Source organism: Salvelinus alpinus, chromosome 7 (assembly GCF_045679555.1).
Source record: "Salvelinus alpinus chromosome 7, SLU_Salpinus.1, whole genome shotgun sequence".
Classification (NCBI taxonomy): domain Eukaryota; kingdom Metazoa; phylum Chordata; class Actinopteri; order Salmoniformes; family Salmonidae; genus Salvelinus; species Salvelinus alpinus.
The window spans coordinates 22,489,365-22,515,204 of NC_092092.1; the positions used below are offsets into that span (position 1 = coordinate 22,489,365).

Here is a 25,840-nt window from a genome sequence, read left to right on the forward strand (position 1 = left end):
AAACAAAGTGAAGCTGATCAAACAATACTTTCAAACTAACCCGTTATTATTTCTAGAGAGCCGCAGAGAGTTTTTAAGTTGTCTTGGTTTCAGATGATCCAGGACTGAAGTGTTCCCCCCACGGTGGCATTACAATGAATAGGAATAGATGTCCCTTTGGTCAATGGGACAGTCAAAGGACACCGCCCTGTATAATAATGGGGACGTCATCCTAACAAGACCATTATGAAATGAATAGGAGGGCTCCTTTTGTTTCCCTTCTCTCAAGCAGCACTATAAATACTCCGAGCGCTCTTTTACCTCACCACAGAGCAAGAGGTGCACCCGCGAGATAAGATTACTCGCAGCTATCCGGCCAACAAGCCCACTGTGTCGACTCCTTCGTTGTTACCTACACCTCCTTCCCAAAAAGAGGACGGAACTCAAACGACAGAATCAGGTGATCGAGTGTGACTTAAAAACAGGGCAGAGATAGAGAGGAAAGCAGCGACCTCCTACCCAAACCGAGCTAATAAAATGCATTCTGACTCCAGCTCGAGCAGATCTTCCTCACCAGACATGGATGGGATGTATCTCAGAGACCACCTCAATTCAGTGTCCTCGACGCAGAACGAACTCCTCCAGAAGATGACGAGCGAGCACCTTTCCAGGCACGGGGAAAAGTCACCTGGCGGGAGCAAGTACAAACTCAAGAAGCAAGTGACCGAACAAGAGGTTCAGCATCTGAGGCTGAAAATCAACGGACGGGAGCGCAAGAGGATGCATGACTTGAACCTGGCGATGGACGGCCTCCGGGAAGTCATGCCTTATGCACACGGTCCGTCCGTGAGAAAGCTGTCGAAAATTGCCACTCTCCTGCTCGCCAGAAACTACATCCTGATGCTCAACAGCTCACTGGACGAGATGAAAAGGCTGGTTGGAGAAATCTACGGTGGACATCATTCTACGTTCCACTGCGGGACAGTGAGCGGGCACTCTGGCAACCCAGCGCATCAGGTGCATCCGCTGCTCGGGAGCGCGCTGTCCTCGTCCACATCCTCCACCCTCACCACCACTTTACCGGGACTAACCTCCATCCGAGCACCTCATTCCCTAATGAAGAGTGCCCCTGCACCCCCGCTTCAACTCGGCAGCGGTTTCCAGCACTGGTCAGGTTTACCTTGCCCGTGCCCCATATGTCAAGTACCTCCACCCCCTCATATTCCTATCAGTTCAGCGGGACTGACGAGACTTACAAGTGAAAACAAGGACGTGATGAAGTAATTTGGGACATCCGATACAGAATGGTGTCAACGTGTACAGTAAATTGTGAATTGGACATGAAGAATTGACCTCAATGCATGTCTGTTTATCTTTTGTCTGTTTATTTGTTTTTGCGTATGAGATACCCTAAATATCCTCCCTGTAACAAAGATCCCCTGAAAATACTTTTTTCATGGTAAAACTTTTGCCGGTTATTTGGTGTCACCAGAGATGCATTCACACAGTGTACATATGTTTCTTTGTAAAAAAAAAAAAAAAAACTTATAGAACATTAATAAGCTGGAGATGTCTGAATGTAACCTTAAGTTTCGAGCACTGAAGGTGATCGTAGCACAACATACTTACTGATCTGAAAGGGCGAAAAAGTTGCATGCAGATTTAATATTTTTGTTTTTTACATCATTTGTGAAAGTGAAGAATGTCCTTTCCTTGTAACAAGGATGGTGAAATCGCATTCTACAGTGTATGAACATTGTATTATTATATATTTAGGTCGAAAAAGGTTGACATTATATGGATCTTGATTACTCCATAGAATTCTGAAAATGCTTTTAGCTTTGTGGCGTTATTCTGTGTCCATTTGTATGTAGAACTTCTTTAGCATGGCTTCAGAACAACTAAAGCATGATTGTTTTGCTGGAAATAATTTGTTATGCCCAGAGACCTTGCGTCTTTATTTTTGTACATTCTTGATGATTGATGAAATATTTATTATTGCCCAGTGTTCCTGGATGAAATTTCAATAAAACTGATATAATGAACCATATATGCTGCTTTGTCTGTCCATGCCATGCCATAATGTATCTAGTATGGCCTCAATTAAGGACATTTATTCCGGTGGATTATTTATTCATGGATTAAAGCCATTTCTAAATATACGTTTGGTCTAGTAGCCTAATATGGATGCCTTGAGGGATTGGAATCATGCAGTCTGCCAATAATGCCTGTATTTTAATGTCACTTTTTAATGAATATGTAGACCGTGTCCTAACATATCTATAGACTGTATACAACGTTTACAGTCCACATAAGAGGTAGACCTAATGATTCCTCAACGTAGGATACTTGCTAACTTGTATTTGTTTCTGTTCATTCATTGTGGTGTAGTGACAGCAAAGTATTTGTTTTGCAGGCTGGCAAAATAATTATCCAGTGCAGTTGGCAATGTTTACACGTGGGCCTAATACAATCTGTTGTTTGAACGTCCACTAGATTTCGCAAGTGCAGAAATAGAAGACGAAGGAGTTTTGAATACAAATTACACCCATGGGGGTTAGACGAGTTTTGATGCAGCAACTAACACCAGTAAAAACGTTGCTTAAACATCTGGGAGCATCTGCAGGAAAGTGTGGGCATTCTCCTTGATTGCCTTTAGATTCCCTTTAGCCAGAAGACATTTGACATTTTCCACAAATGAACATTCCCAGTATTTATCCTCACACTGAAAAGAATCTTCATTAAGCTAATCTTTATCAGTAGGCTAGAACATAAATATACATATATCTAAGATGTTATACTAATCAACATAATTATTAGACCCTCATTATATTGATCACATCTGAATGCACATTAGAACCATCATGTACATTGCTAGATCTATACTGTATGTAGCTCACCTAGATAAACACATTTTCTGTCCAGAATCATACAAAATCCTCATGTTTGCATTATAGTGATTTTCTTGTGTTGACGGAAATGTTTAGAGAGAGTAGGCCTATCGATCTAAACACCTGATAATGAATGGTTTGGCTTAACTTTCTCAAAACATTATTACATACTTTCATTGTTAACTCCAATTTCATGATATTTTAATAACATAATGATATTTATCATAATTGCACATCCCAACACCACCCCCACTTCTAACTGTTGATATTAGGCCTACTTCTTACAACAATAACTCAACCATTTTAATAGGTCTACAGTAGCCTTACTAAGAATCTATAAATAATCCATGTAAATACAAACATGTCCCATATGCCTAGGCCTATATTTTAAACAAATAAATTACTAATACGACATATTTCTGATCATACAATGTGCTTCAACTATTTAATAATTAGATGCGCGTTATGGAACTGTTGAGCCCTTAAATGCTACATGAACCTCCATGGGATCAGAAAGCGCTTTGGCAGGTCCCTGGAGTCCTTTCACTGGCGCATCGCTGATCAGATAGGCAGAAACAGAATGTATGTCTGTGGAGATTACAAGTTAATTGTTCATGGGGGAATGTGGATCGAAACACATCAGAAGACTTCGTTGGGATTACAGGATCCTAAATGCAAGAGATTATGCATTCAGCAGCCATTATTCGAGCATGTAAATGAGCCAGTAAGCCTTTTGTAACTTTGTCGTTGGAAAGCTCAAGTTCTTTCCTCGTAGTAACTGCTGTAGGTTGGGAGAGTGAAAGGGGGAGTTCATTTTACACGTTGTCTGACGGATACAAACAGTTACGGTTAGACTGTCCATGCCAGATGGGGTTTATATAGACGGGTTGCAAAGCACCATCAAAACGAAGCTTTTAAATATTTTGTTCTTAAAACGGTGCCAGAGAAGAATTCTGCCTGGCAGTAATCTTATAATCATGAGATATGTAAAAAAAAAAAAAAAAAAAAAAAGGTTTAGTTTATCAGTTCAGATTTATCATGCAGTAAAGAACATTTACAATCCAGTGGTGTGAGAAAAATGTGCCAGCAGTTATTTAATATCTTAACCTGTTACTCTGCGAAGTATTATTCAAATTATGATATTGCTAATATACAATGATGCTTGCTTGATGATGTAGTTCATAATATGAATTATATCATAAAGTATGCCTAGCAAGCAAGTATCAATGGATATTAGCAATGCATGTGAATATTATTATGTGCAGTTCTACCATCACTACTGCAACATAAGTAGTAACATTGATTTACCTTACTCCAAATTGGGAGTTCACATGCATGCAATTTTGTAAATGTTTCCAGAAAATATATTGGACTCATATGGATAATCTGACCTTTGTAAATAATAAAGAATGAATATTGGGGCTGCAGGTAGCCTAGTGGTTATAGCTTTGGGCCAGTTACCGAAAGGTTGCGAGGTCGAATCCCCGAGCTGACAAGGTATAAATCTGTCGTTCTGTTAACCCACTGTTCCTAGGCTGTAATTGTAAATAAGAATTTGATCTTAACTGACATGCCTAGTTAAACAAAAATATCATGAATACATTTCAAACATGTTGTGTGATCACCCTTGAGAGGCAACTATCTGGACAGAAAGGGACTGAACTCAGACACAGATGTTATGATGTTTGACCCTCACTCCTCCAACACATTTTACACCAACAATAATGAACTATTGGAAAAAGCAACAGTCAGCAAAATATGAATTTATTTCTTATCATAAAGGCCCAGTGCAGTTAAAAAGTGATTTCCCTATGGTTTATTTATATTTTCACACTGTGAGGTTGGAATAATACTGTGAAAATGATGACAATGCCATTTTAATGTAAGAGCTGTTTGGTGGGATGGTTTTGGCCTGTCAGGTGACATCACCAGGTGGTAAATTAGTTAATAGACCAATAAGAAATAGAGTTCCAAACGTATCTGCCAATAACAGCTAGTTTTCATTTTCCCACTCAGACCACTCACAGACAGTCCGAGCAAAAATCTTTCTTGAAGAAGCTATTTTTGTTTATTTTTTACCATTTTAATTGAAAACAATCACAGTAAGGTACTTAATTGTTACCCAGAAATGATTTAATATTGAGATAAAAACGGCTGTATTGGACCTTTAACATCATTGGACATGCTATCTGAAATAAAATATAACCAAAAACAGACAGTTATTTTAACAAAATTACAGTTAATTAGCACATTATGTAAAACAAAAATATAAATTTTCCCTTTTGTAATGTGTCGCTTCTTTCCGAAGTACAATCCACAATAGTACTAAAAAGCTGATTTACTATCAATTGATCATAGTATCATTTATTTTTCAGAATTTTGAAGAAAATATGAATTTTGTCATATTTATTTGGTAAAAACAACTGCCATATAAAGGGGCAGTACATCAAAATGTACTTAATGATATGCCTTAAAAGTGAATAATCAATTGATCCTGAGAGACAGTGACTTGGTTTTCTTTATTTACTTATCCCACAGAAGCTTTAGCATTGCTGTTAGCAAGCCAATGGAAGTGTTAGGGGCTAATGAGCTATGGTAGCATGCTTCATAAAGCATGCCCAAGTCCTCAATGTCATTTCAAACCAAATGTTATAGCAACCAAAATGTCATTACAAGGATATTATAGGAATTCTCGTATTTATATAACATTTTCAGTAGAATAACAGTTTTTAGCAGAATACACACACATGAGCTGTTTGGACAGCAACTAAGCATACATTTAAGGTCATTTTGAATTCCTATACAGTCACATCTGCTATATATGCGTATAACCATAGGTAAGTACGTAAGGGGCTCAGGCTCACCAGGTGATCTGTCTATCTGGTCAAAATCACAGGGAAAGGGAGATACCTAGTCAGTTGTACAACTGAAATGTGTCTTCTGCATTTAACCCAACCCCTCTGAATCAGAGAGGTGCAGGGGGCTGCCATAATCAACAACCACATCCTCGGGGAACAGTGGGTTAATTGCCTTGCTCAGAAGACAGATTTTTACCTTGTCAGCTCGGGGATTCGATTCAACTACCTTTCGGTTACAGGCCCAACGCTCTAACCACTAGGCTACCTGCCACCCATACTGAGGGTATGGATAACTTGGTATTATGTCTCCAGAGAAACCTAGACTTAAATAAAGATCTTATTGATCAAAATACTATAAGCGGAAATAGGTGTTTTTGTCTGGGGTCAAAATGGCCCCAAAGTCCACATTGATACAGAAACACTAAACAATTATTTAAATTGAATAATAACAAGTGGATTAACAAAGTCATGGAAAATTGGAAGGGTGAATAAAACACCTTTGAGATACAGTATGATCAAAAATATGCCTCTGGGGTCAAAATGACCAGTCATTTGCTTGAGGGTTAAGATATGAGTACTCTTCTCATTTTTTGAGAGTCTGTTTGAATTTCTTTGTTTTGCCCTTTATTCGAACAATATCTCTGTGAGATTGTGGAGGAAAACTGTAGGTAATTGTATCGGCCTAATAACCTATTTGGTTGCTATGAATTAGACGTTACTTGGTAGTTTTCTCTCCATGCAACTCCCTTTGTTTTCTTTAATTACAGTTTTGCAGCTAATAAAATTGCTCCCTGCTGGAGATTCATCAGACATGCTGATTGTCATGATGATAACACCTCTGTGAACAAAAGTAGTTTGTTTATAGTAAGTGCTGCTGTGGTAGAACAGTGATGCATGGGAAGGCAATGCTCCCATACAAAAAATATTGAATGTACTTTGATTATTAGTTTTTGATTTAGACTATGCAGGTCGAACAAATTTTATTAACTGTAAAAAATAGGGCTGTATATGAACCCAGTAGATATTTTTTTTTAAACTTCTTAATTGTTCAGGCTTACAATTCTCTGGCTGAAAGAGTGAGACAGATAGAGATTCGCTACACCACACCAGCTATTCTATTGGTGCTTATTCAGAACCAGGCAGATTGGGAGCCTAAATAGCCTTAAAACAACATAAGGGTCACTAAAGAACCAATGAGAAGGACTTTCATGCTCCCAAGTAATTTCATGAAGGGTTTAAATGAAAAGACAACCCTGCTAAGTAGCCCCCTTCTTTTCAGCAGTGACAAATGGCCAGTCATCTTCAGTGGACACACCTGTTACTGGAAACACTCCACATTATACACTTTGAGAGTGGCCTTGTTAAGATCAGATTCCCCTCAAAGGTTCCGCACAATAGATATGCATGCTAACAATGCTGCTGGCCCAGAGCTAAAAGCTCTGCGTCAAAGCAGGGCTTGTGCCGGGCAAGACTGGGGGCTGCAATTGAAAATACATTTCAGTTGAATAAGGGGCATTGGCTGCATCAGAGGAGCTGCTGCCCCCTCATAGAACAAAAGCAGTTGTGGGGATAAGTTATTGACTCCAGTGACAGGGTGAATGCAGTTCATTATGTTTGCCAGTTCTTGTGCACTCTGAGTCTGTCTGGGGTCTGAATTAGGTGGCAGGTGCAGCAGCCATTGCCTCTCTGCCCCAGGGGAATGCCTGTCATCAGCTGATTTCATAGACAAATAATTATCCCATATAGCCAAAACAGAAAGCATATTTCCATCATAAGCACATTTTGCCACAGCCATTAGTGTCTGAGCTCATTTGCATGTTAATTGTGCAGTTAGAGAGGTCTATGTTGACGTTTCCCTTCCTCAAGTTTTGATTGGAGGGGAAATGGAACTAGGAAATGTTTTCTATGCTTGTCCAATTGTTGTTTGGTCATAATATCTTGTTTACACAATTTAGAGGATTGGTGGATTTGTAAAAGGATCAGTCTATAATTCTCCCAGAGCCTGTCAGCATCACAAAAAATCTAACTGTGTTGCATAGTCATATTTAGAAATGTCCATGCTTTCTGACAGAAATGTAACTCAAATATAAAATACTGCCATATTTATATTTACATTGCACAAGCTAATGTAGCGAGACTTTGGGACTATAAGGTTCTATCTGCAATTATACAATGGGCGGGTCTAATCCTGAATGCTTATTGGTTAAGAGTGCATTCCAGCCCGTGTCTATTCCACAAGTTACCACCGGCTAAATCTGACGTTAAAATGTCTATTTACTCAGTTCCATTTGACTGCGCAATCCACTGTCTCATCAACCCAGCTTGGCAAATTATAAACTTGATCTAATGTAGCGAGTGCTTGGGACTATAAGTTTCTATCTGCAAAAAAGATGACCCTGAGATAATTGGGTTTAAAGTTCCGAACCCTCATTGGTTTGAATGGTGTCAACAATTTTGATCTTCAATTTTTTTTAACTTAACAACAGCAATTGGGATACATAGGTAGAGAACATGGAACAGAACAAGGCTATGTATATAACTCTATTTTGACAAATGCAGATATCACCTTATAGTCCCAAGCTCGCGATAGGGCCTAGCAATTCTGGGTGACTCATTACTTGCATTTATCTGATTTATGGAGAATTATGTTTATGATAGATATTATTGATATATTGATACCTTTACAGACAAATAACGGAATATGCCAGACGTCTGAGGCATTTTCAACTGCAAAATGGGGGCGATCATCTCACTCAAGTCCACTGAACCAGTCAACCAGACACCTGCTAGAATAGCAGGCTGTTTACACACTTCCAACACAACATGCAAGTCGGCTTTGGTGTCAGTTTTGTGTAAATACAGAAGAGAGAGAAATCAAGCTACCGTTTCTGTGAGCAGTAATGTCCTCCCACAGTGTCTGACAGATGGCGTTCACTAGTTGGCCATAAATGGCTGTCACAGAGTGTTTGTCTGTCTGCCAGTAGCCTATGGTTAAGGGACTCCCTGGGAGAATGTTACTGTCCTGACACCGCTGAAAACGAACTGTCCTTGATTGTCAACCACAGACAACCATGGCCCTCGCGCCACCCCAACCTTCTGGCCAGAAAGGCTAGGTTGGGGGAGCAGGTGCAGTGAGGAGAGATATATCTATTTAAATCATAGGCCACCACATGCTTAAAATCTGCCCTGAATAAAGCCACTCTCCATGATGATATTGGGGACATGTTCAACATAAAACAAGATTTTTGTGCTGTCTGTGTTCAATAAAGGGAATCAACAGGAGAGTCTTTGCTGAGTGATTACCTGTAATTTCCCAAGGTTTATTACCCGGAATAAAAAGATAGATTTTCCTCTTGTCCTTTTCAGCAAAGGATCATCGTTGTAAGCACAGCGGGGCTCATTTCCAATGATCATAGGACACAACATGACTCATGATCACCTGACTATCTGATGCCTATATCAATAGAGACAATCAAAATAGTGTTTTCATGCACATCAAACAGAACTTTGTTTGTTGAAAGCATTTCCACATTATCATAGTCTTGGACATTAGTGAGACAGAGTGTTTAGTCGCAGTGATCCATCATGTGTGTGTGTAGGGTGAATCTTAGTAGACAGAAGGTGGAGGAACATTCCCCAGAGAGGGGAAAGGAGGGAGAAGGGTTAAAGGGGTAGAGGGGGTGCCCGTGGGCGGTGGTCTGTGTGCCAGCTCCTAGCCTGGCAGAGGGCACTGTGGCTTGGCCCCACTCAGCAGGAAGTTGCTGTGTGACAAAGTGAAACATGGACGTGTGAGGAGCAAGCCATCACTGTGTCCAAGACCACAGAAGTTAAACGGACACGGCAGATACAAAGAAGCCGATACATTTTAAATGCGGGGGAAATAAATTGAATAAATTCATTTGAATTTATGAGACTAAAATGAATCAGAACTTTTGAATCAATGATGATTTTAACCTTTTGAGGGTCTCCTACTAGATCTAGGGTCCATCATCTACAAAATCTTAAATCTACAGTAAGCTTGCTTACAGCACTGGAAGACTGGGGAGTATGACATGCTCAGTAATCCCTCAAATATCCTACACAAGTCGACTATCAGCTAAGACATCCTCATTGGGGCCGGGGACCACAGGTACCTTTAAGACACAGATTTTTGTTGTTGATGATTTCCGATTAGGGAAGCAAATGGATTTGCTCCCTAGAAGGGATATGATTTCAAAATACATCAGATTGAACAGAATTGATACAATGAATAGTTAATCACACACACACAAAGGCTAGTCTGGACCACTAATTAGGGGCCGAATGGCAGGGTCCTCTTGTAGCTCCTTCAGCTGACACATCTCATTGGCTTCTATAATGGGGAAGCTGTTTAGCAGGGAGACGGCTGATGCGCTGACAGCTTGGCAAAATGTGCTTGCCTTAGCGCCACATGATGCTTATGGAAATGAGGAGGATGCAGATGGGACCGCGAGGGCCCGTGATCAAACTACATAGACTTGATGGGAGTTTACCGCGCGTGGACAGTTAAGGTATGGTGAGATTCAGGTAAGGGAGAAGAGGCTGTCGGCTCAGTCGTGGCTCTATCAAACAGACAGAGTTTATTTAATAGCAGCCATGCGCCAACACCACAGTCCCTCCTTACCCTCATCTCACTTAACTCCATCTCACAAGTCTCTTGGCAGAGCGGCAGTTGGCAAGCCTCACCAAAGTAATCATGTGCCAAAGTGAGTCCGTCACAGTTGGTGATTTTGATCAATTTCAACTTAAACAACGGACAGACAGCTTGCCGCAACAAACAAACATGTAAATATATGTCAACACATTTGTATGAGTTGGAAAGGCTGCTTTTAAAGGGGAAGACACTAGATTGATACCAACAGCCACTTTATCAGATGATAGCTACGATCTAAATGACAGTGTATTGAATATAAAGTGAATCCGCCTTCATCCAGAGTGCACACTGTTGGGAGAGAGGGACCACACAGCCCATGCATCCCTATAAATCCTAAATGTTGAATGGAGAGCTAGGAGCAGTGAACAGAGCTAATTATAGGCAGGAATTAACAGTGGTATGAAAACAGAAGCGACAGCACCAGTGGCCTGCCTGCAGCATGGCAACGAGAGCCCTGACGTCTGGATGGGCCAGTCATCATATGGACAAATCACAACTGATCTGGGAATGTAATGGCTGCCAGATGTTAGCGCTTTGTACCAAATGGCTCTCCTGGGAGCTCACCTAATCTGTGAGGAGACATCACATGGGGGGATGTAGCGTATGTTTGTGTGTGTGTTTGTGTGAGAGAGAGGGAGAGAGAGAGAGAGAGAGAGAGGGAGATAGAGGGAGAGAGAGGGAGAGAGAGAGAAAAAAAACAGAGAGAAAGAAAGAGAAAAAGGGAAAGCTATGGAGTAAGTGGAGTTAAGAGTGCTAGAAGCCTACTTAGCAAATGTGAAAGTCGTCCCACACTAACTTTTACTTTTACAGAGGAAAACCTTTACTAGACATTCTCTAATCTGAATTCACAACCAAGAGTTGAACAATAAAGACAAGGGGATGTTTACCAGCCGTCAAGCCCCGCTATGTTCCTAAGCTGTAGTTTGGTTTATTGAGCCCTGTGGACGGGTAGTACAGCAGTCAGTATGGTTACAGCATGGCACTCTCATTGTCTTCCATCTCACAGCAATGAGAGATGTTATAGTATGGGTGGAATTAGCTCGCTGCCTCTATCTAACCTGCTATGGTAAAGGCAGCAGATGTTGGCTGATAGGTGTTGGATGCTGTGATGGAATCCAGCAGCTGGTCACCATGACAGTCCCAATCAGGGGGGATAGTGACACACTGCTATAAAAAGGCCCTGATCCAAGCATTTGGTATGTAAAGTGTCACTTTATTTGTAGGTGGACATGCATTATGCCCACATTACCATCTGACTCAACTATGAGTACTAGTCTAGGAGATTATTCAATCTAGAAGATTTGGATGTGTCATAAATATGTGTCCTTGAGTTGTTTTGACCTGCAAGAGTGACTACAAAACACATGCATGATGGCCCAGTCTGGTTTGGATAGGAAGTCATCAGTAACTGGTGAGAGGGTATTCATCGACACACTTGCATTTAAACTTGGTTGTTTTGGTCCCCCTCTCAGGCCTGTTGAGAGGGCTCACCATGCAGCACCCTCTCTCCACAAGCAGAGGATATGCGACAAGGTGTCCACTGTCACTTTCTGACAGGGGGGACTCCAAGCTTCAAATGTCCTGCGATGCCTCATCACTCAAACCTCTCATCCGTTCTGAGCCATTGGCCTGTCAGAAAGGAACTCCCCCATCTGTCCCTATCCCTGTCACTCAGGGGGCAGGACACAGCCTGATTATCCCATTAGAAAGTCATTAAGTAGCCTTAAATGTAAAACACCATCTCCACTGGATCCTAATGTTATTGGAAGCTGCATGTGAATACATGCTCCAGACCCCATGGTGTTGCAGGCTCAGCCTGAGGAAGCTCTGTGCAGTTCTGTCACCACTCCAGACAATGAGCCAAAATGGCACACTTCTCTCTTGTGTTGTTGGTCTGCTGAGCTTTAATACCACTTCACACATCTGCCACACAGGACACTACAGCATGTCACTTCCTTTTTAACAGCCAGGCTCAGTGGATAGACTCAATGAGAAAATACAGATGTAGGATTTTAATTTGAGCCAGTTTGCCGCAACAGGAAATTATAATTATTATGTGGATTATAATGTGGATTATAATTAAAGGATAATTTTGTAGGGTTGATACATATTTTGTAAAGGGAAAATCAAGTCTGAAATTTCAAAGTGGAAATCACAAACTTCAGACGCCTTTATAATCCTGAAATACACTACAAGTTCTCCTGCAACATGGTGATCAAATTAAGATCCTACACCTGTAGAGATGCTTGCAGTATGCCCAGGTAATCAAATGAGCTGGGCAGCTATGTGTTTAAATATTTTGCTAGTTTTCTTCTTTTCTGAAAAGTTCTACATTTATGAGCCAATTTTATTTACATGTTTCCATGGCGGTGCATTTTAAACTGGCACTTTATAATTATACATACTCAGACAATTCCATCTAAATCTCAAAATATACAGTACATCTATATAGTGCATGTATGAATGTATTGTGTCAGTCTGTTCGGACACAATACACGAAGAAGCAACACAAAGTGACTGACAATGACAGTTGACCAATAATAGACACAGATTAAACCACATGGGATGAGCGTGGCTGGGGCGTAAGGCAACAGCTTGGAACATCTCTCGAAAGACAGGAAGGCTAGGTGACACGAGGCACCACTGTCACTTTCTGACAGTGAAGACCAGCAGCCATCTAAAGGACTGTCATAATTCACCTCCTCACATCCAACCTGATCAATCAGTCAATCAGAGAGAGAGACCAATTCCACCCTCTCCATCTGTCTTTATCCAGGCAGAGAAAAGAACATGATTTCCCTATTAGCAGCTCATTAAAGGTAGGGACACAGTTTCCACTCTCTCCAGATCACAATTGTTAAGAGGGCCATTTGAATACCTGCGTGGGTCTTTGTTCCTGAGCCCAGGGAGCTCCTATGTTATGCACAGGGCTGCTGTGGTCTTGGATGGGGTTGATCCAGGCTCATCCATCTCCTACTGTCAATGTGGTCACCTCCTAGAGAGATCAGTGCCCCTCCCAGAGACTACACACACACACACACACACGATTGTCAGTAGCTTTAATCTGATGGAGAGGGGGCTATGAGGATAGGACTGCTGCCACACCCTCCCGCTCCCCACTGCTGTCTTGAAACATTCATGGATGAATTGTTCACACTTTAAACACTATTATAATTGTGTGGTGATGTGAACTCTGCTGCACCATCCCCACGTCGAAGTCACTACTCAAAATGCCTTCTCCACCGCGCCAAACACAAATGGAACTCTCAACAAACCGTTTATGTTTGTAGCGCTTGCATATGAGTGCACACATACATTTCTGCTACTACTGTAGTTACATTGCTAGGACAGCTTATTGATGAAACATTTTAACCATGTTCAAGTATCATTGTTATTCCAACCTGTGTTTGTTGTTCGCCATCTCGTGTTGTGTTGTGCTGTTCATTATATTGTGTTTTGACTTTTGTGTCTCATACCCTTTTTATATCTAGATAAAAACCTGCAACCTTTACCATACCCCCTTCTTTGTACCTCCTTCTTTTGATAAGGCCTTGTCTTTATACAGCCTTCTCTTTATACCGCCTTCTCTTTAGACCGCCTTCTCTTTATACGGCCTTCTCTTTAGACCGCCTTCTCTTTATACCTCTTTCTATATACCTCATTCTCTTTATACAGCCTTCTCTTTATACCGCCTTCTCTTTAGACCGCCTTCTCTTTATACCTCCTTCTATATACCTCATTCTCTTTATACAGCCTTCTCTTTATACCGCCTCCTCTTCAGACCGCCTTCTCTTTATACCTCCTTCTCTTTATACCTCCTTCTTTATACCGCCTACTTCATACAGTCTACTTTATACGGCCTTGTCTTTATACCGCCTTGTCTTTAGACCACCTTCTCTTTATACCTCCTTCTCTTTATATGGTCTTCTTTATACAGCCTTCTCTTTAAACTGCCTTCTTTATACCGCCTACTTCATACAGTCTACTTTATACGGCCTTGTCTTTATACTGCCTTCTCTTTATACAGTCTTCTTTATACAGCCTTCTCTTTATACTGCACTCTATTTAGACCACCTTCTCTTTATACGGCCTTCTCTTTATACCTCCTTCTCTTTAGACCGCCTTCACTTTATATGGCCTTCTCTTTAGAGCGCCTTCTCTTTATACGGTCTTCTCTTTATACCTCCTTCTCTTTATACAGCCTTCTCTTTATACAGCCTTCTCTTTATACCGCCTACTTCATACAGTCTACTTTATACGGCCTTGTCTTTATACCGCCTTCTCTTTAGACCACCTTCTCTTTATACGGCCTTCTCTTTATACGGCCTTCTCTTTATACAGCCTTCTCTTTATACCTCCTTCTCTTTATACCATCTTCTTTAGACCACCTTCTCTTTATACAGCCTTCTCTTTATACGGCCTTCTCTTTATACAGCCTTCTCTTCATACAGCCTTCTCTTTAGACCACCTTCCCTTTATACCGCCTTCTCTTTACACGGCCTTCTCTTTAGACCACCTTCTCTTTATACCGCCTTCTCTTTAGACCGCCTTCTCTTTATACCTCCTTCTTTATACCTCATCCTCTTTATACAGCCTTCTCTTTATACAGCCTTCTCTTTAGACCGCCTTCTCTTTAGACCGCCTTCTCTTTATACGGTCTTCTCTTTAGACCGCCTTCTCTTTATACTACCTTCTCTTTAGATGTCCTTCTCTTTATACCTCCTTCTTTATATCGCCTACTTCATACAGTCTACTTTATACGGCCTTGTCTTTATACCGCCTTGTCTTTAGACCACCTTCTCTTTATACCTCCTTCTCTTTATATGGTCTTCTTTATACAGCCTTCTCTTTAAACTTCCTTCTTTATACCGCCTACTTCATACAGTCTACTTTATACGGCCTTGTCTTTATACAGCCTTCTCTTCATACAGCCTTCTCTTTATACTGCCTTCTATTTATACGTCTTTCTCTTTATACTGCCTCCTCTTCAGACCGCCTTCTCTTTATACCTCCTTCTCTTTATACCTCCTTCTTTATACCGCCTACTTCATACAGTCTACTTTATACGGCCTTGTCTTTATACCGCCTTGTCTTTAGACCACCTTCTCTTTATACCTCCTTCTCTTTATATGGTCTTCTTTATACAGCCTTCTCTTTAAACTGCCTTCTTTATACCGCCTACTTCATGCAGTCTACTTTATACGGCCTTGTCTTTATACTGCCTTCTCTTTATACAGTCTTCTTTATACAGCCTTCTCTTTATACAGCCTTCTCTTTATACTGCACTCTATTTAGACCTCCTTCTCTTTAGACCGCCTTCACTTTATATGGCCTTCTCTTTAGAGCGCCTTCTCTTTATACGGTCTTCTCTTTATACCTCCTTCTCTTTATACAGCCTTCTCTTTATACAGCCTTCTCTTTATACCGCCTACTTCATACAGTCTACTTTAAACGGCCTTGTCTTTATACCGCCTTCTCTTTATACGGCCTTCACTTTATACGGCCTTCTCTTTAGACCGCCTTCTCTTTATACCTCCTTCTCTTTATACTGTCTTCTTTATACCTCCTTCTCTTTATACAGCCTTCTCTATATACTGCCTTCTCTTTATACAGTCTTCTCTTCATACTGCCTTCTCTTTAGACCGACTAGTTCATACAGTCTACTTTATACTGCCTTCTCTTTATACCGTCTTCTTTATACCTGAAAGGCGTAAGGGGTAGAAATCGCAATGTAGTTTATTTAAAGTGGGCAGCATAACCGTTTTGCCACCATTTAAATAGCACAACATTTACAGTAAAGGCCTTTAAAGGGTTTATGAAGGCTCATTCAGCTTTTAGAGTTACAGTTGGTTTAAAGTAGGACCAAGTATTTTGAGAAAAGTGATACTTTGCCTTCACTTTCACTGGCATGCTCTTGACCAGTGTCCAGGCCATCTGTTGTGTTGTCTGAGCTGAGATGTGTGTTAGCAGTGCTTGGTTTGTCACATTACTGGACTGACCACGAAGTCATGTTTGCAGATGGTAAAGAAATACTGATTATGACTCTATTGTCACAGTAACAGTGGGAAAAGATCCCACAATCTGGCAGATCAAAAGAAACATTCATATATGGGAGCGAAGTCATCTGGAGAACATAGAGACCCTGAGTAGGAATGGAATATCATTGACATCTGTATAAAATAATGTGTGTGATAAATACAAGTCTTCCGAGGCTTTGTGTGTGTGTGTGTGTGTGTCTTTTATTCAGTATTGTATTCAGTAAAGCAATTTTGAGCAATGCTGGAATATTGGAGAATATTGTTTGTTGTATCAATATTGACAATTGCTTGTCAGGGTTAATTTCAAGTTGTCAAAAACACACGGAAGACATTCTGACACAGATAAAGAAAAGCACTTTTTTTTCAATGTCACACATCTAACAAATAACATACTGCACACAAAAGGGAATGTTTTAAAAAGTACTGTAACATATTTCTGTGATTTATGAATAATGAACAACTATTGCGTAGCAATGATAACAAGCCTGGGGGTCAGAATAAAGCGGAGGACACCTTCTTCCTTTTTCCTCTGGACCCATGTTGTGCTGCGGCTGCACAGCCATTGTGTGCCACTCAGCAGTGTCATGAGACAATCATCAAAGCCCTGCAGCGGCCCATCGCCCTGCCTGCTCCTCTCTCTCAGCCTGGCCTCCAGGCTGCAGGCGCCAGCCCCGGCTCACCACTGAAAGCTCCCACCACAAATTCTGAAGGGTGTGAAATCAGCATGATTAATAATTACAATTATTTGCAAATGTGCCAGCTGCTCTTGAGCAGTGGGTACCTTTGATTTATGGTGGCGTAAACGCTTATATCCATTGTGTTCCGGAGGATGGAAGGGGAAAGAGGAGAGGGAGGGGAGATTTTTTGGACGTCCGCCCTGAAAATATGATTTTATCTTCCGTACCCCCTTCCTGTCCCCCCTCCACCCCACCCGTCCATACCCCTTACCTATTCCAAAGTCCAAAGTGGCTTTTCTTCAGATCTCAGAGGACAAAACCTCTTCCACACGGGGCCTCATAGGCGACTGGGGCCAGGAGCGCTGTTATCATTGTCTGCAGGGTTCTTTGATCCAGATCTGCCTGCCGCCCAACAATGACAGATTCTTTATGCTTCAGAACCGATTTCAATATGAAGCAGAACATTTTTCTAAAATAATATTGCTTAAAGAAACTGTATGACGCAGATGTCCAGAGTAAGAGGGTTAAAAATACATTTTAGGTGACATTTTAACTACTGTATATTCACATTGTTGATAAACATTAGGGCTGGGAATTGCCAGGGACCTCATATGTATTGTGATTCGATACTATGATTTTATTGAGATTTGAGGTTCCAAACATATTGCTCACCATTTGTCTGCTGCAGAGGAACAAGAGAGACACATGAGAAAACGAGTTTTGATCAGTCATGAAAATAAAAGTACTGCAAACAAATTAAAAAGCTACGAAGGAAAAATACTAGAGTTTTGGTGCAGGTACACCCAACTAGAGCAAAAATAATATTGCGATATTGTCAAAACAATACGATATATCGTCAAAAATAATATCCCATCTGTAACTGGATCAGTTTTTCCCCATCACTAATAAACATGTCTGTGTTTGAGAGCAGGTTCCCATCACAATGCGTCATAGCCATAGTGACCACTGAACCGGTGCCAGTTTTCCCATGCAGCGTTAGCTCAGTATGCCTGTTTGGCTCCAGACCCAGAGGAAATCAGGCTGCACTCTGGCAGGCCGAGAGGGCCCGGTGATGTGTCCATCAGTGGAGGGACGATGCACTGAATTAACACACTCATTAATCACCATCAACACAGCATTAGTCCTGATCATCTCCAAGAAGAGAGAACCTGACAGCGAGTGGCCACGAACCTGTCCAAAACCTAATTCGATTACTGTCCCACCAGCATCTGGGTCTTTTCGAGGGGGTTCGGTTGTGATGAAATGAAAAAGACAAGCCGTTCATGCGTATAATAGACATCTAAATAATCTTCATGCAGAGACCTGTGCCGAGTCGACAGGAGCTGCATGGTCACAAAGTTTTCGGATCAGGTGATGAGAATCATCATTGGATTAAACAATCTTGAATCTGTAAGTCATTGTGATATATGTAGGGTTTGCGGGAGTGTGTAGTGGGGATTGCTTTATCAGTGACTAGAGTAACAGACAGAATCAGCACAGCCCCTACGAGCATTCTACAGTATGTACAACGCCTATAGGCAGCCAGGCAGTGACAGGTCATAGCCAGCAGAAGCCGCTGCCCAGAAGGCACTTAAGACCTTGCTGTAGCCGCACTGTAGCAGCCTGAGGCGAGGGGAGGCTGCCAGTCAAACAGCTCCGACTTGCAAGCGGCCCTATTCTACCTGACATCCCTCTGCAGATGGACCAGTCCCCCAGGTAGAGGCCCGCTAAACATGCCATTAATCATTGCATAAACCCAGCCCAGAGGGAGGACCTCAGGTTAGCCATCATTTGGAAATAAATTGGGTGAAAAATAGCTCTGGCAGTCTGAGGACTGTGTAAGGCTGTCCCTGGAGGGACCCTGCTAAGTGTGGAAACAGCCTTATCCAAGTCACTAAGTAATCTGTCAGTTAGTTAAAGACATCATCATTCATTTGGCCTAATAGGGCTGCAAGTGATGACAATATCATCTGTTTGCTTTCAGCTTTTGTTATACATCTTCTTTATTTGCCTGCTACATGCCTCTGATGAAATGCTTTATGATGCTACGTGCCTTTGATGAAATGCTTTAGGATGCTACGTGCCTCTGATGAAATGCTTTAGGATGCTACGTGCCTCTGATGAAATGCTTTAGGATGCTACGTGCCTCTGATGAAATGCTTTAGGATGCTACGTGCCTCTGATGAAATGCTTTAGGATGCTACGTGCCTCTGATGAAATGCTTTATGATGCTACGTGCCTCTGATGAAATGCTTTAGGATGCTACGTTCCTCTGATGAAATGCTTTAGGATGCTACGTTCCTCTGATGAAATGCTTTAGGATGCTATGTTCCTCTGATGAAATGCTTTAGGATGCTACGTTCCTCTGATGAAATGCTTTAGGATGCTACGTGCCTCTGATGAAATGCTATCAGATGCTACAGATTTTTTTATTTAACTAGGCAAGTCAGTTAAGAACACATTCTCAATGACAGCCTAAGAACAGTGGGTTAACTGCCTTGTTCAGGGGCAGAACAACAGATTTTTACTTTCTCAGCTCGGGGATTTGATCTAGCAAGCAGTTTGGTTACTGGCCCAACGCTCTAACCACTAGGCTACCAGCTTTGAGGGTCATTTGGAAACGAGGACAGTAGGAGAGGGAATTTTCAAATCCATGTGCTGTCAGAAAAAGGTTTGGCAAAGGTCAACATGCAACTAAACAATTCTACTAGAACTACACTGGTAAATACAGTGGGGCAAAAAAGTATTTAGTCAGCCACCAATTGTGCAAGTTCTCCCACTTAAAAAGATGAGAGAGGCCTGTAATTTTCATCATAGGTACACTTCAACTATGGCAGACAAAATGAGGAAAAAAAATCCAGAAAATCACATTGTAGGATTTTTTATGAATTTATTTGCAAATTATGGTGGAAAATAAGTATTTGGTCAATAACAAAAGTTTATCTCAATACTTTGTTATATACCCTTTGTTGGCAATGACAGAGATCAAACGTTTTCTGTAAGTCTTCACAAGGTTTTCACACACTGTTGCTGGTATTTTGGCCCATTCCTCCATGCTGATCTCCTCTAGAGCAGTGATGTTTTGGGGCTGTTGCTGGGCAACACGGACTTTCAACTCCCTCCAAAGATTTTCTATGGGGTTGAGATCTGGAGACTGGCTAGGCCACTCCAGGACCTTGAAATGCTTCTTACGAAGCCACTCCTTCGTTGCCCGGGCGGTGTGTTTGGGATCATTGTCATGCTGAAAGACCCAGCCACGTTTCATCTTCAATGCCCTTGCTGATGGAAGGAGGTTTTCACTCAAAATCTCACGATACATGGCCCCATTCATTCTGTCCTTTACACGGATCAGTCGTCCTGGTCCCTTTGCAGAAAAACAGCCCCAAAGCATGATGTTTCCACCCCCATGCTTCACAGTAGGTATGGTGTTCTTTGGATGCAACTCAGCATTCTTTGTCCTCCGAGTTTTTACCAAAAAGTTATATTTTGGTTTCATCTGACCATATGACATTCTCCCAATCATCTTCTGGATCATCCAAATGCTCTCTAGCAAACTTCAGACGGGCCTGGACATGTACTGGCTTAAGCAGGGGGACACGTCTGGCACTGCAGGATTTGAGTCCCTGGCGGCGTAGTGTGTTACTGATGGTAGGCTTTGTTACTTTGGTCCCAGCTCTCTGCAGGTCATTCACTAGGTCCCCCCGTGTGGTTCTGGGATTTTTGCTCACCGTTCTTGTGATCATTTTGACCCCACGGGGTGAGATCTTGCGTGGAGCCCCAGATCGAGGGAGATTATCAGTGGTCTTGTATGTCTTCCATTTCCTAATAATTGCTCCCACAGTTGATTTTTTCAAACCAAGCTGCTTACCTATTGCAGATTCAGTCTTCCCAGCCTGGTGCAGGTCTACAATTTTGTTTCTGGTGTCCTTTGACAGCTCTTTGGTCTTGGCCATAGTGGAGTTTGGAGTGTGACTGTTTGAGGTTGTGGACAGGTGTCTTTTATACTGATAACAAGTTCAAACAGGTGCCATTAATACAGGTAACGAGTGCAGGACAGAGGAGCCTCTTAAAGAAGAAGTTACAGGTCTGTGAGAGCCAGAAATCTTGCTTGTTTGTAGGTGACCAAATACTTATTTTCCACCATAATTTGCAAATAAATTCATTAAAAATCCTACAATGTGATTTTCTGGATTGTTTTTTCTCATTTTGTCTGTCATAGTTGAAGTGTACCTATGATGACAATTACAGGCCTCTCTCATCTTTTTAAGTGGGAGAACTTGCACAATTGGTGGCTGACTAAATACTTTTTTGCCCCACTGTATATGAAATCATTTTGAGTCAAACCATAGCCTCAGATGATTAAAAAACAAAGATGGACTATGTTTTTAGTGAGGGGAGGAAATCTTATAAACACATGAACACATTGACTGACATGGTGACAGAGACCGTTGATGCTGAAATTAACATACTGGTAATTCATTTATAATTCCAAAGACTGTCAAAAGATACACTGAACATAATGTCATAATAATATCAGTGTAACTAAAGTATTTCTGAAATGGTCTTTTGATTTGGTGTATATATCCTTAAGGCCAGTCCAGTCAGGCCAGCCATGATTGTACGCATTGTCACCTTCATGGTCACCTCTGGGATGACGGCAGCGAGCGTTCCCGTCTGTTCTCCATGCAACGGATTAGAGGAGCATGTAGCAGAGCTGTCTACTACAAGATGATTTATGACTGCTGGGACACTGCCTTCCACTGACAGCTTCAGCTGTATTGACACTATAGTTATTGTCAGCAGTGACAGCCCACAAAGCCTCAGGCCAGGGCAGGAGTACACGGTCATATCAGAGCCTCTGACGATACAGTACATTTAATATTAGTCCACTTGAAACCAAGCAGGTTCATGCATGGAACTGCTTGGGTAAAATATGTAATCAATCTAGCCTGTTCCTTGGCTTAATTTGGCGACAACAATATTGGGAAAAGTTTGTGATTGGCATATGACTAGAGGGATTCCAAGTCTTTGCAAAACATTTGCCTTTGATATTATACTGTGGACTATGACCCCAATTAATGAGAGGAACAGCTTGTGGGGGTGTGCATTTAACAATTCTGATACAGTATTAACATTCTTAGTGAGCCCCTCTGCAATTGATTGAATTGTGGCCTAGTGTAGGTTTCTACTGAGGCAAATCAAACTTGCTATAGCTACTCTAGCGCTTAATTAAGGGTGGCAGATAGCCTAGTGGTCTGAGCATTGGGCCATTAACGGCAATGTTGCTGTTTCAAATTCTAACAAAAATCTGTTGATGTCCCTTGATCACATCAACAGAGGGTGCAACAGAAAGATCCAAGAAATTTTCCATACTCACAAAAAGCGTATTTCTCTAATATTTTTGGCACAAATTTGTTTACATCCCTGTTAGTGAGCATTTCTCCTTTGCCAAGATAATTCATCCACCTAACAGGTGTGGCATATCAAGAACCTGATTAAACAGCATGATTATTACACAGGTGCACCTTGTGCTGGGGACATTTTTTTTGCAGTTTTGAGGGAGTGTGTAATTGCCATGCTAACTGCAGTAATGTCCACCAGCGTTGTTGCCAGAAAATGTAATGTTAATTTTTCTACCATAAGCCGCCTCCAACATCGTTTCAGAGTATTTGGCAGTACGTCCAACCGGCTTCAACCACAGACCACATGTAACCACGCCAGCCCAAGACCTCCACATCTGGCTTCTTCACCTGCGGGATTGTCTGAGACCAGCCACCCAGACAGCTGATGAAACTGAGAAGTATTTCTGTCTGTAATAAAGCCCTTATGTGTGGAAAAACTCTTTGGCTGGGCCTGGTTCCCAGGTGCGTGGGCCTATGACTGTGCCCCTGCCCAGTCATGTGAAATCCATAGATTAGGGCCAATTGAATTAATTTCAATTGACTAATTTCCTTATATGAAATATAAGTCAGTGAAATCATTTAAATTGCTGCATGTTGAGTTTATATTTTTGTTCAGTATAATTTAGACTGGCCCTTTGATCAATTCTGAACATGAATAAAATATCTACTAAAAACTCAGTCTGGCTTTCAACTTAAAGTTGTAATAGTAGAATGCACAAGGTGCAATTTCGAAATTGGGTAGTGCATCATCAGTTCCTCTTGTCATGTCAGTCATTGCATACCTTAGAGAGCTATCTATAACGTGTAAGAAATGCCCAGATCAACTAGCCCATGTCAGCAAATGTTTTTTAGACAGTTTTTTTTTTAGCCCATAGATTTTGTTGTAATGTTTGAGTCACTTAGATATCACATGAATAAACATTAGACATGGCAAAATGTATAGAATCACAAGAAAATTTGCTTTAGAACTGCTACATTTTCTCTGCATCCCATGACAAAATGTGTAGAACTGCAGGAAATAATTAGATTTTTTTTATTTATTAGGATCCCCATTAGCCGACGCTAATGGCGACAGCTAGTCTACTGGGGTACGACACATAACGAAAAAGACATAACAGACAAAAGACTTTACAATATACATACATTTAAAAACATTAGCGTGTAGTGTGTGTGCATCAGTTACACATACATGTCAGTACATGCACACAACAATTAGGTCACATGGGGGAGAGGCGTGGTGCTGTGAGATGTTGCTTTATTTGTTTTTTGAAACCAGGTTTGCAGTTCACTTGCGCTATATAAGATGGAAGGGAGTCCTCAACTGCATAGCATTAATATTAATATTAGCCTTTTGATTACAATGAAGAGCAAGATGTGCCGCTTTGTTCTGAGCCAGCTGCAGCTTAACTAGATCATTCTTTGCAGCACTTGACCATATGATTGGACAATAATCAAGATTAGATAAAACTAGAGCCTACAGGACTTGCTTTGTGGTGTCAAAAAAGCAGAGCATCTCTATATTACGGACAGACCTCTCCCAATCTTTACAACCATTGAATCTATTTGTTTTGACCATGACAGTTTACAATCTAAGCTAACACCAAGACATTAAGTCACCTCAACTTGTTCAACAGCCACACCATTCATTACCAGATTCAGCTGAGGTCTAGAACTTAGGGAATGATTTGTACCAAATACAATGCTCTTAGTTTTAGAGATGTTCAGGACCAGTTTATTACTGGCCACCCATTCCAAAACAGACTGCAACTCTTTGTTAAGGGTTTCAGTGACTTAATTAGCTGCAATTGCTGATGCGTATATGGTTGAATCATCAGCATACATGGACACACATGCTTTGTTTAATGCCAGTGGCAGGTCACTGGTAAAAATAGAAAAGAGTAGAGCCTTGCAGTACACTACACTACATGTTTGACATTAGAGAATCTTCCATTAAAGTAAACCCTCTGAGTTATATTAGATGGCTCTAAATCAACAACATGGCAGAGGTTGAAAAGCCATAATACATGCGTTTTCTCAACATGTTATGATCAATAATATCAAAGGCTGCACTGAAATCTAACAGTACAGCTCCCACAATCATCTTGTTATCAATTTATTTCAACCAATCATCAGTCATTTGTTTCAGTGCAGTACATGAGTTGAGTGCCCTTCTCTATATGCATGCTGAAAGTCAGTTGTCTATTTGTTTACAAAGAAATACCATTGTATTTGGTCAAACACCATTTTTTCCAACAGTTTGCTAAGAGCTATCAGCAAGCTCCTGAGTGGCGCAGCGTTCTAAGGTACAGCATCTTAGTGCTTGAAGCATCACTACAGACACCCTGGTTCGAATCCAGGCTGTATCACAACCGGCCATGATTGGGAGTCCCATAGGGTGCCGCACAATTGGCCCAGCGTTGTCTGGGTTTGACCTGTGTAGGCTGTAATTGGCTTCCCTCCAGGCCTGAGGACAAATACTTTCCTCTAGGCTCCGATTAAAGATAGGAGAGGCTATAGAGTCAGTTACCATCCTCAGTAGCTTTCCATCGAAGTTGTCAATGCCAGGATGTTCGTCATTATTGATCGATAATGTTAACTTACAATTATTTTCTTTCATTTTTAGTTTTTTTATGCATGACTACGATGGCTTACTGTTTGTTGTTGGCATTTCCTACCTAAGTTTGCCACTTTGACAATGAAGTAATCATTAAAATAATTGGCAAGATCAAATGGTTTTGTGATGAATAAGCCATCTGATTCAATGAAAGAGTTGAATTTGTATTTCTGCCCATAATTTCATTTTTTTCCATCATTCTTTATATCATTGATATTCGCTTCATAATACAGTTTCTTCTTCTTTTTGTTGAGTTTAGTCACATCATTTCTCAATTCGCAGTAAGTCAGCCAGTCAGGTGCATTGTTTATCAATAATTGGAAGAAGCAATTTCATAAATTCATAAAGTCCAGCATCTGGATGTTCCTTATTAATCACATCAGAACAACAAATATTTTTTAACATCATCCACATAAGAGTCACAGCAAAATATTTTGTACACTACTTTGGGCCCAGCTGTTGGAACTTTGGCTTTCCTGGATATAGCCACTATATTATGATCACTGCATCCAATGGGTACGGATACAGCTTTAGAACAAAGCTCTACAGCATTAGTAAAAATGTGATCAATACATGTGGATGATCTTGTTCCTGTAGTGATTGTAAACACCCTGGTAAGTTGATTAACAACGTGAACCAGATTACAGGCACTTGTAACAGTGAGAAGCTTCCTCTTGAGATGACAGCTTGATGAAAACCAGTCAATATT

At 41.1% G+C, this 25,840-nt stretch overlaps 1 protein-coding gene across 1 annotated transcript; it reads left to right on the forward strand.

Moving 5' to 3' along the window:
• Positions 1–316: 316 nt before the first annotated feature.
• Positions 317–2,029, forward strand: LOC139580594 (oligodendrocyte transcription factor 3-like). Its single transcript, XM_071409441.1, has one exon. It carries the CDS (start codon positions 517–519, stop codon positions 1,261–1,263), a length of 747 nt encoding a protein of 248 aa, XP_071265542.1. The 5' UTR covers positions 317–516; the 3' UTR covers positions 1,264–2,029.
• Positions 2,030–25,840: the final 23,811 nt, after the last annotated feature.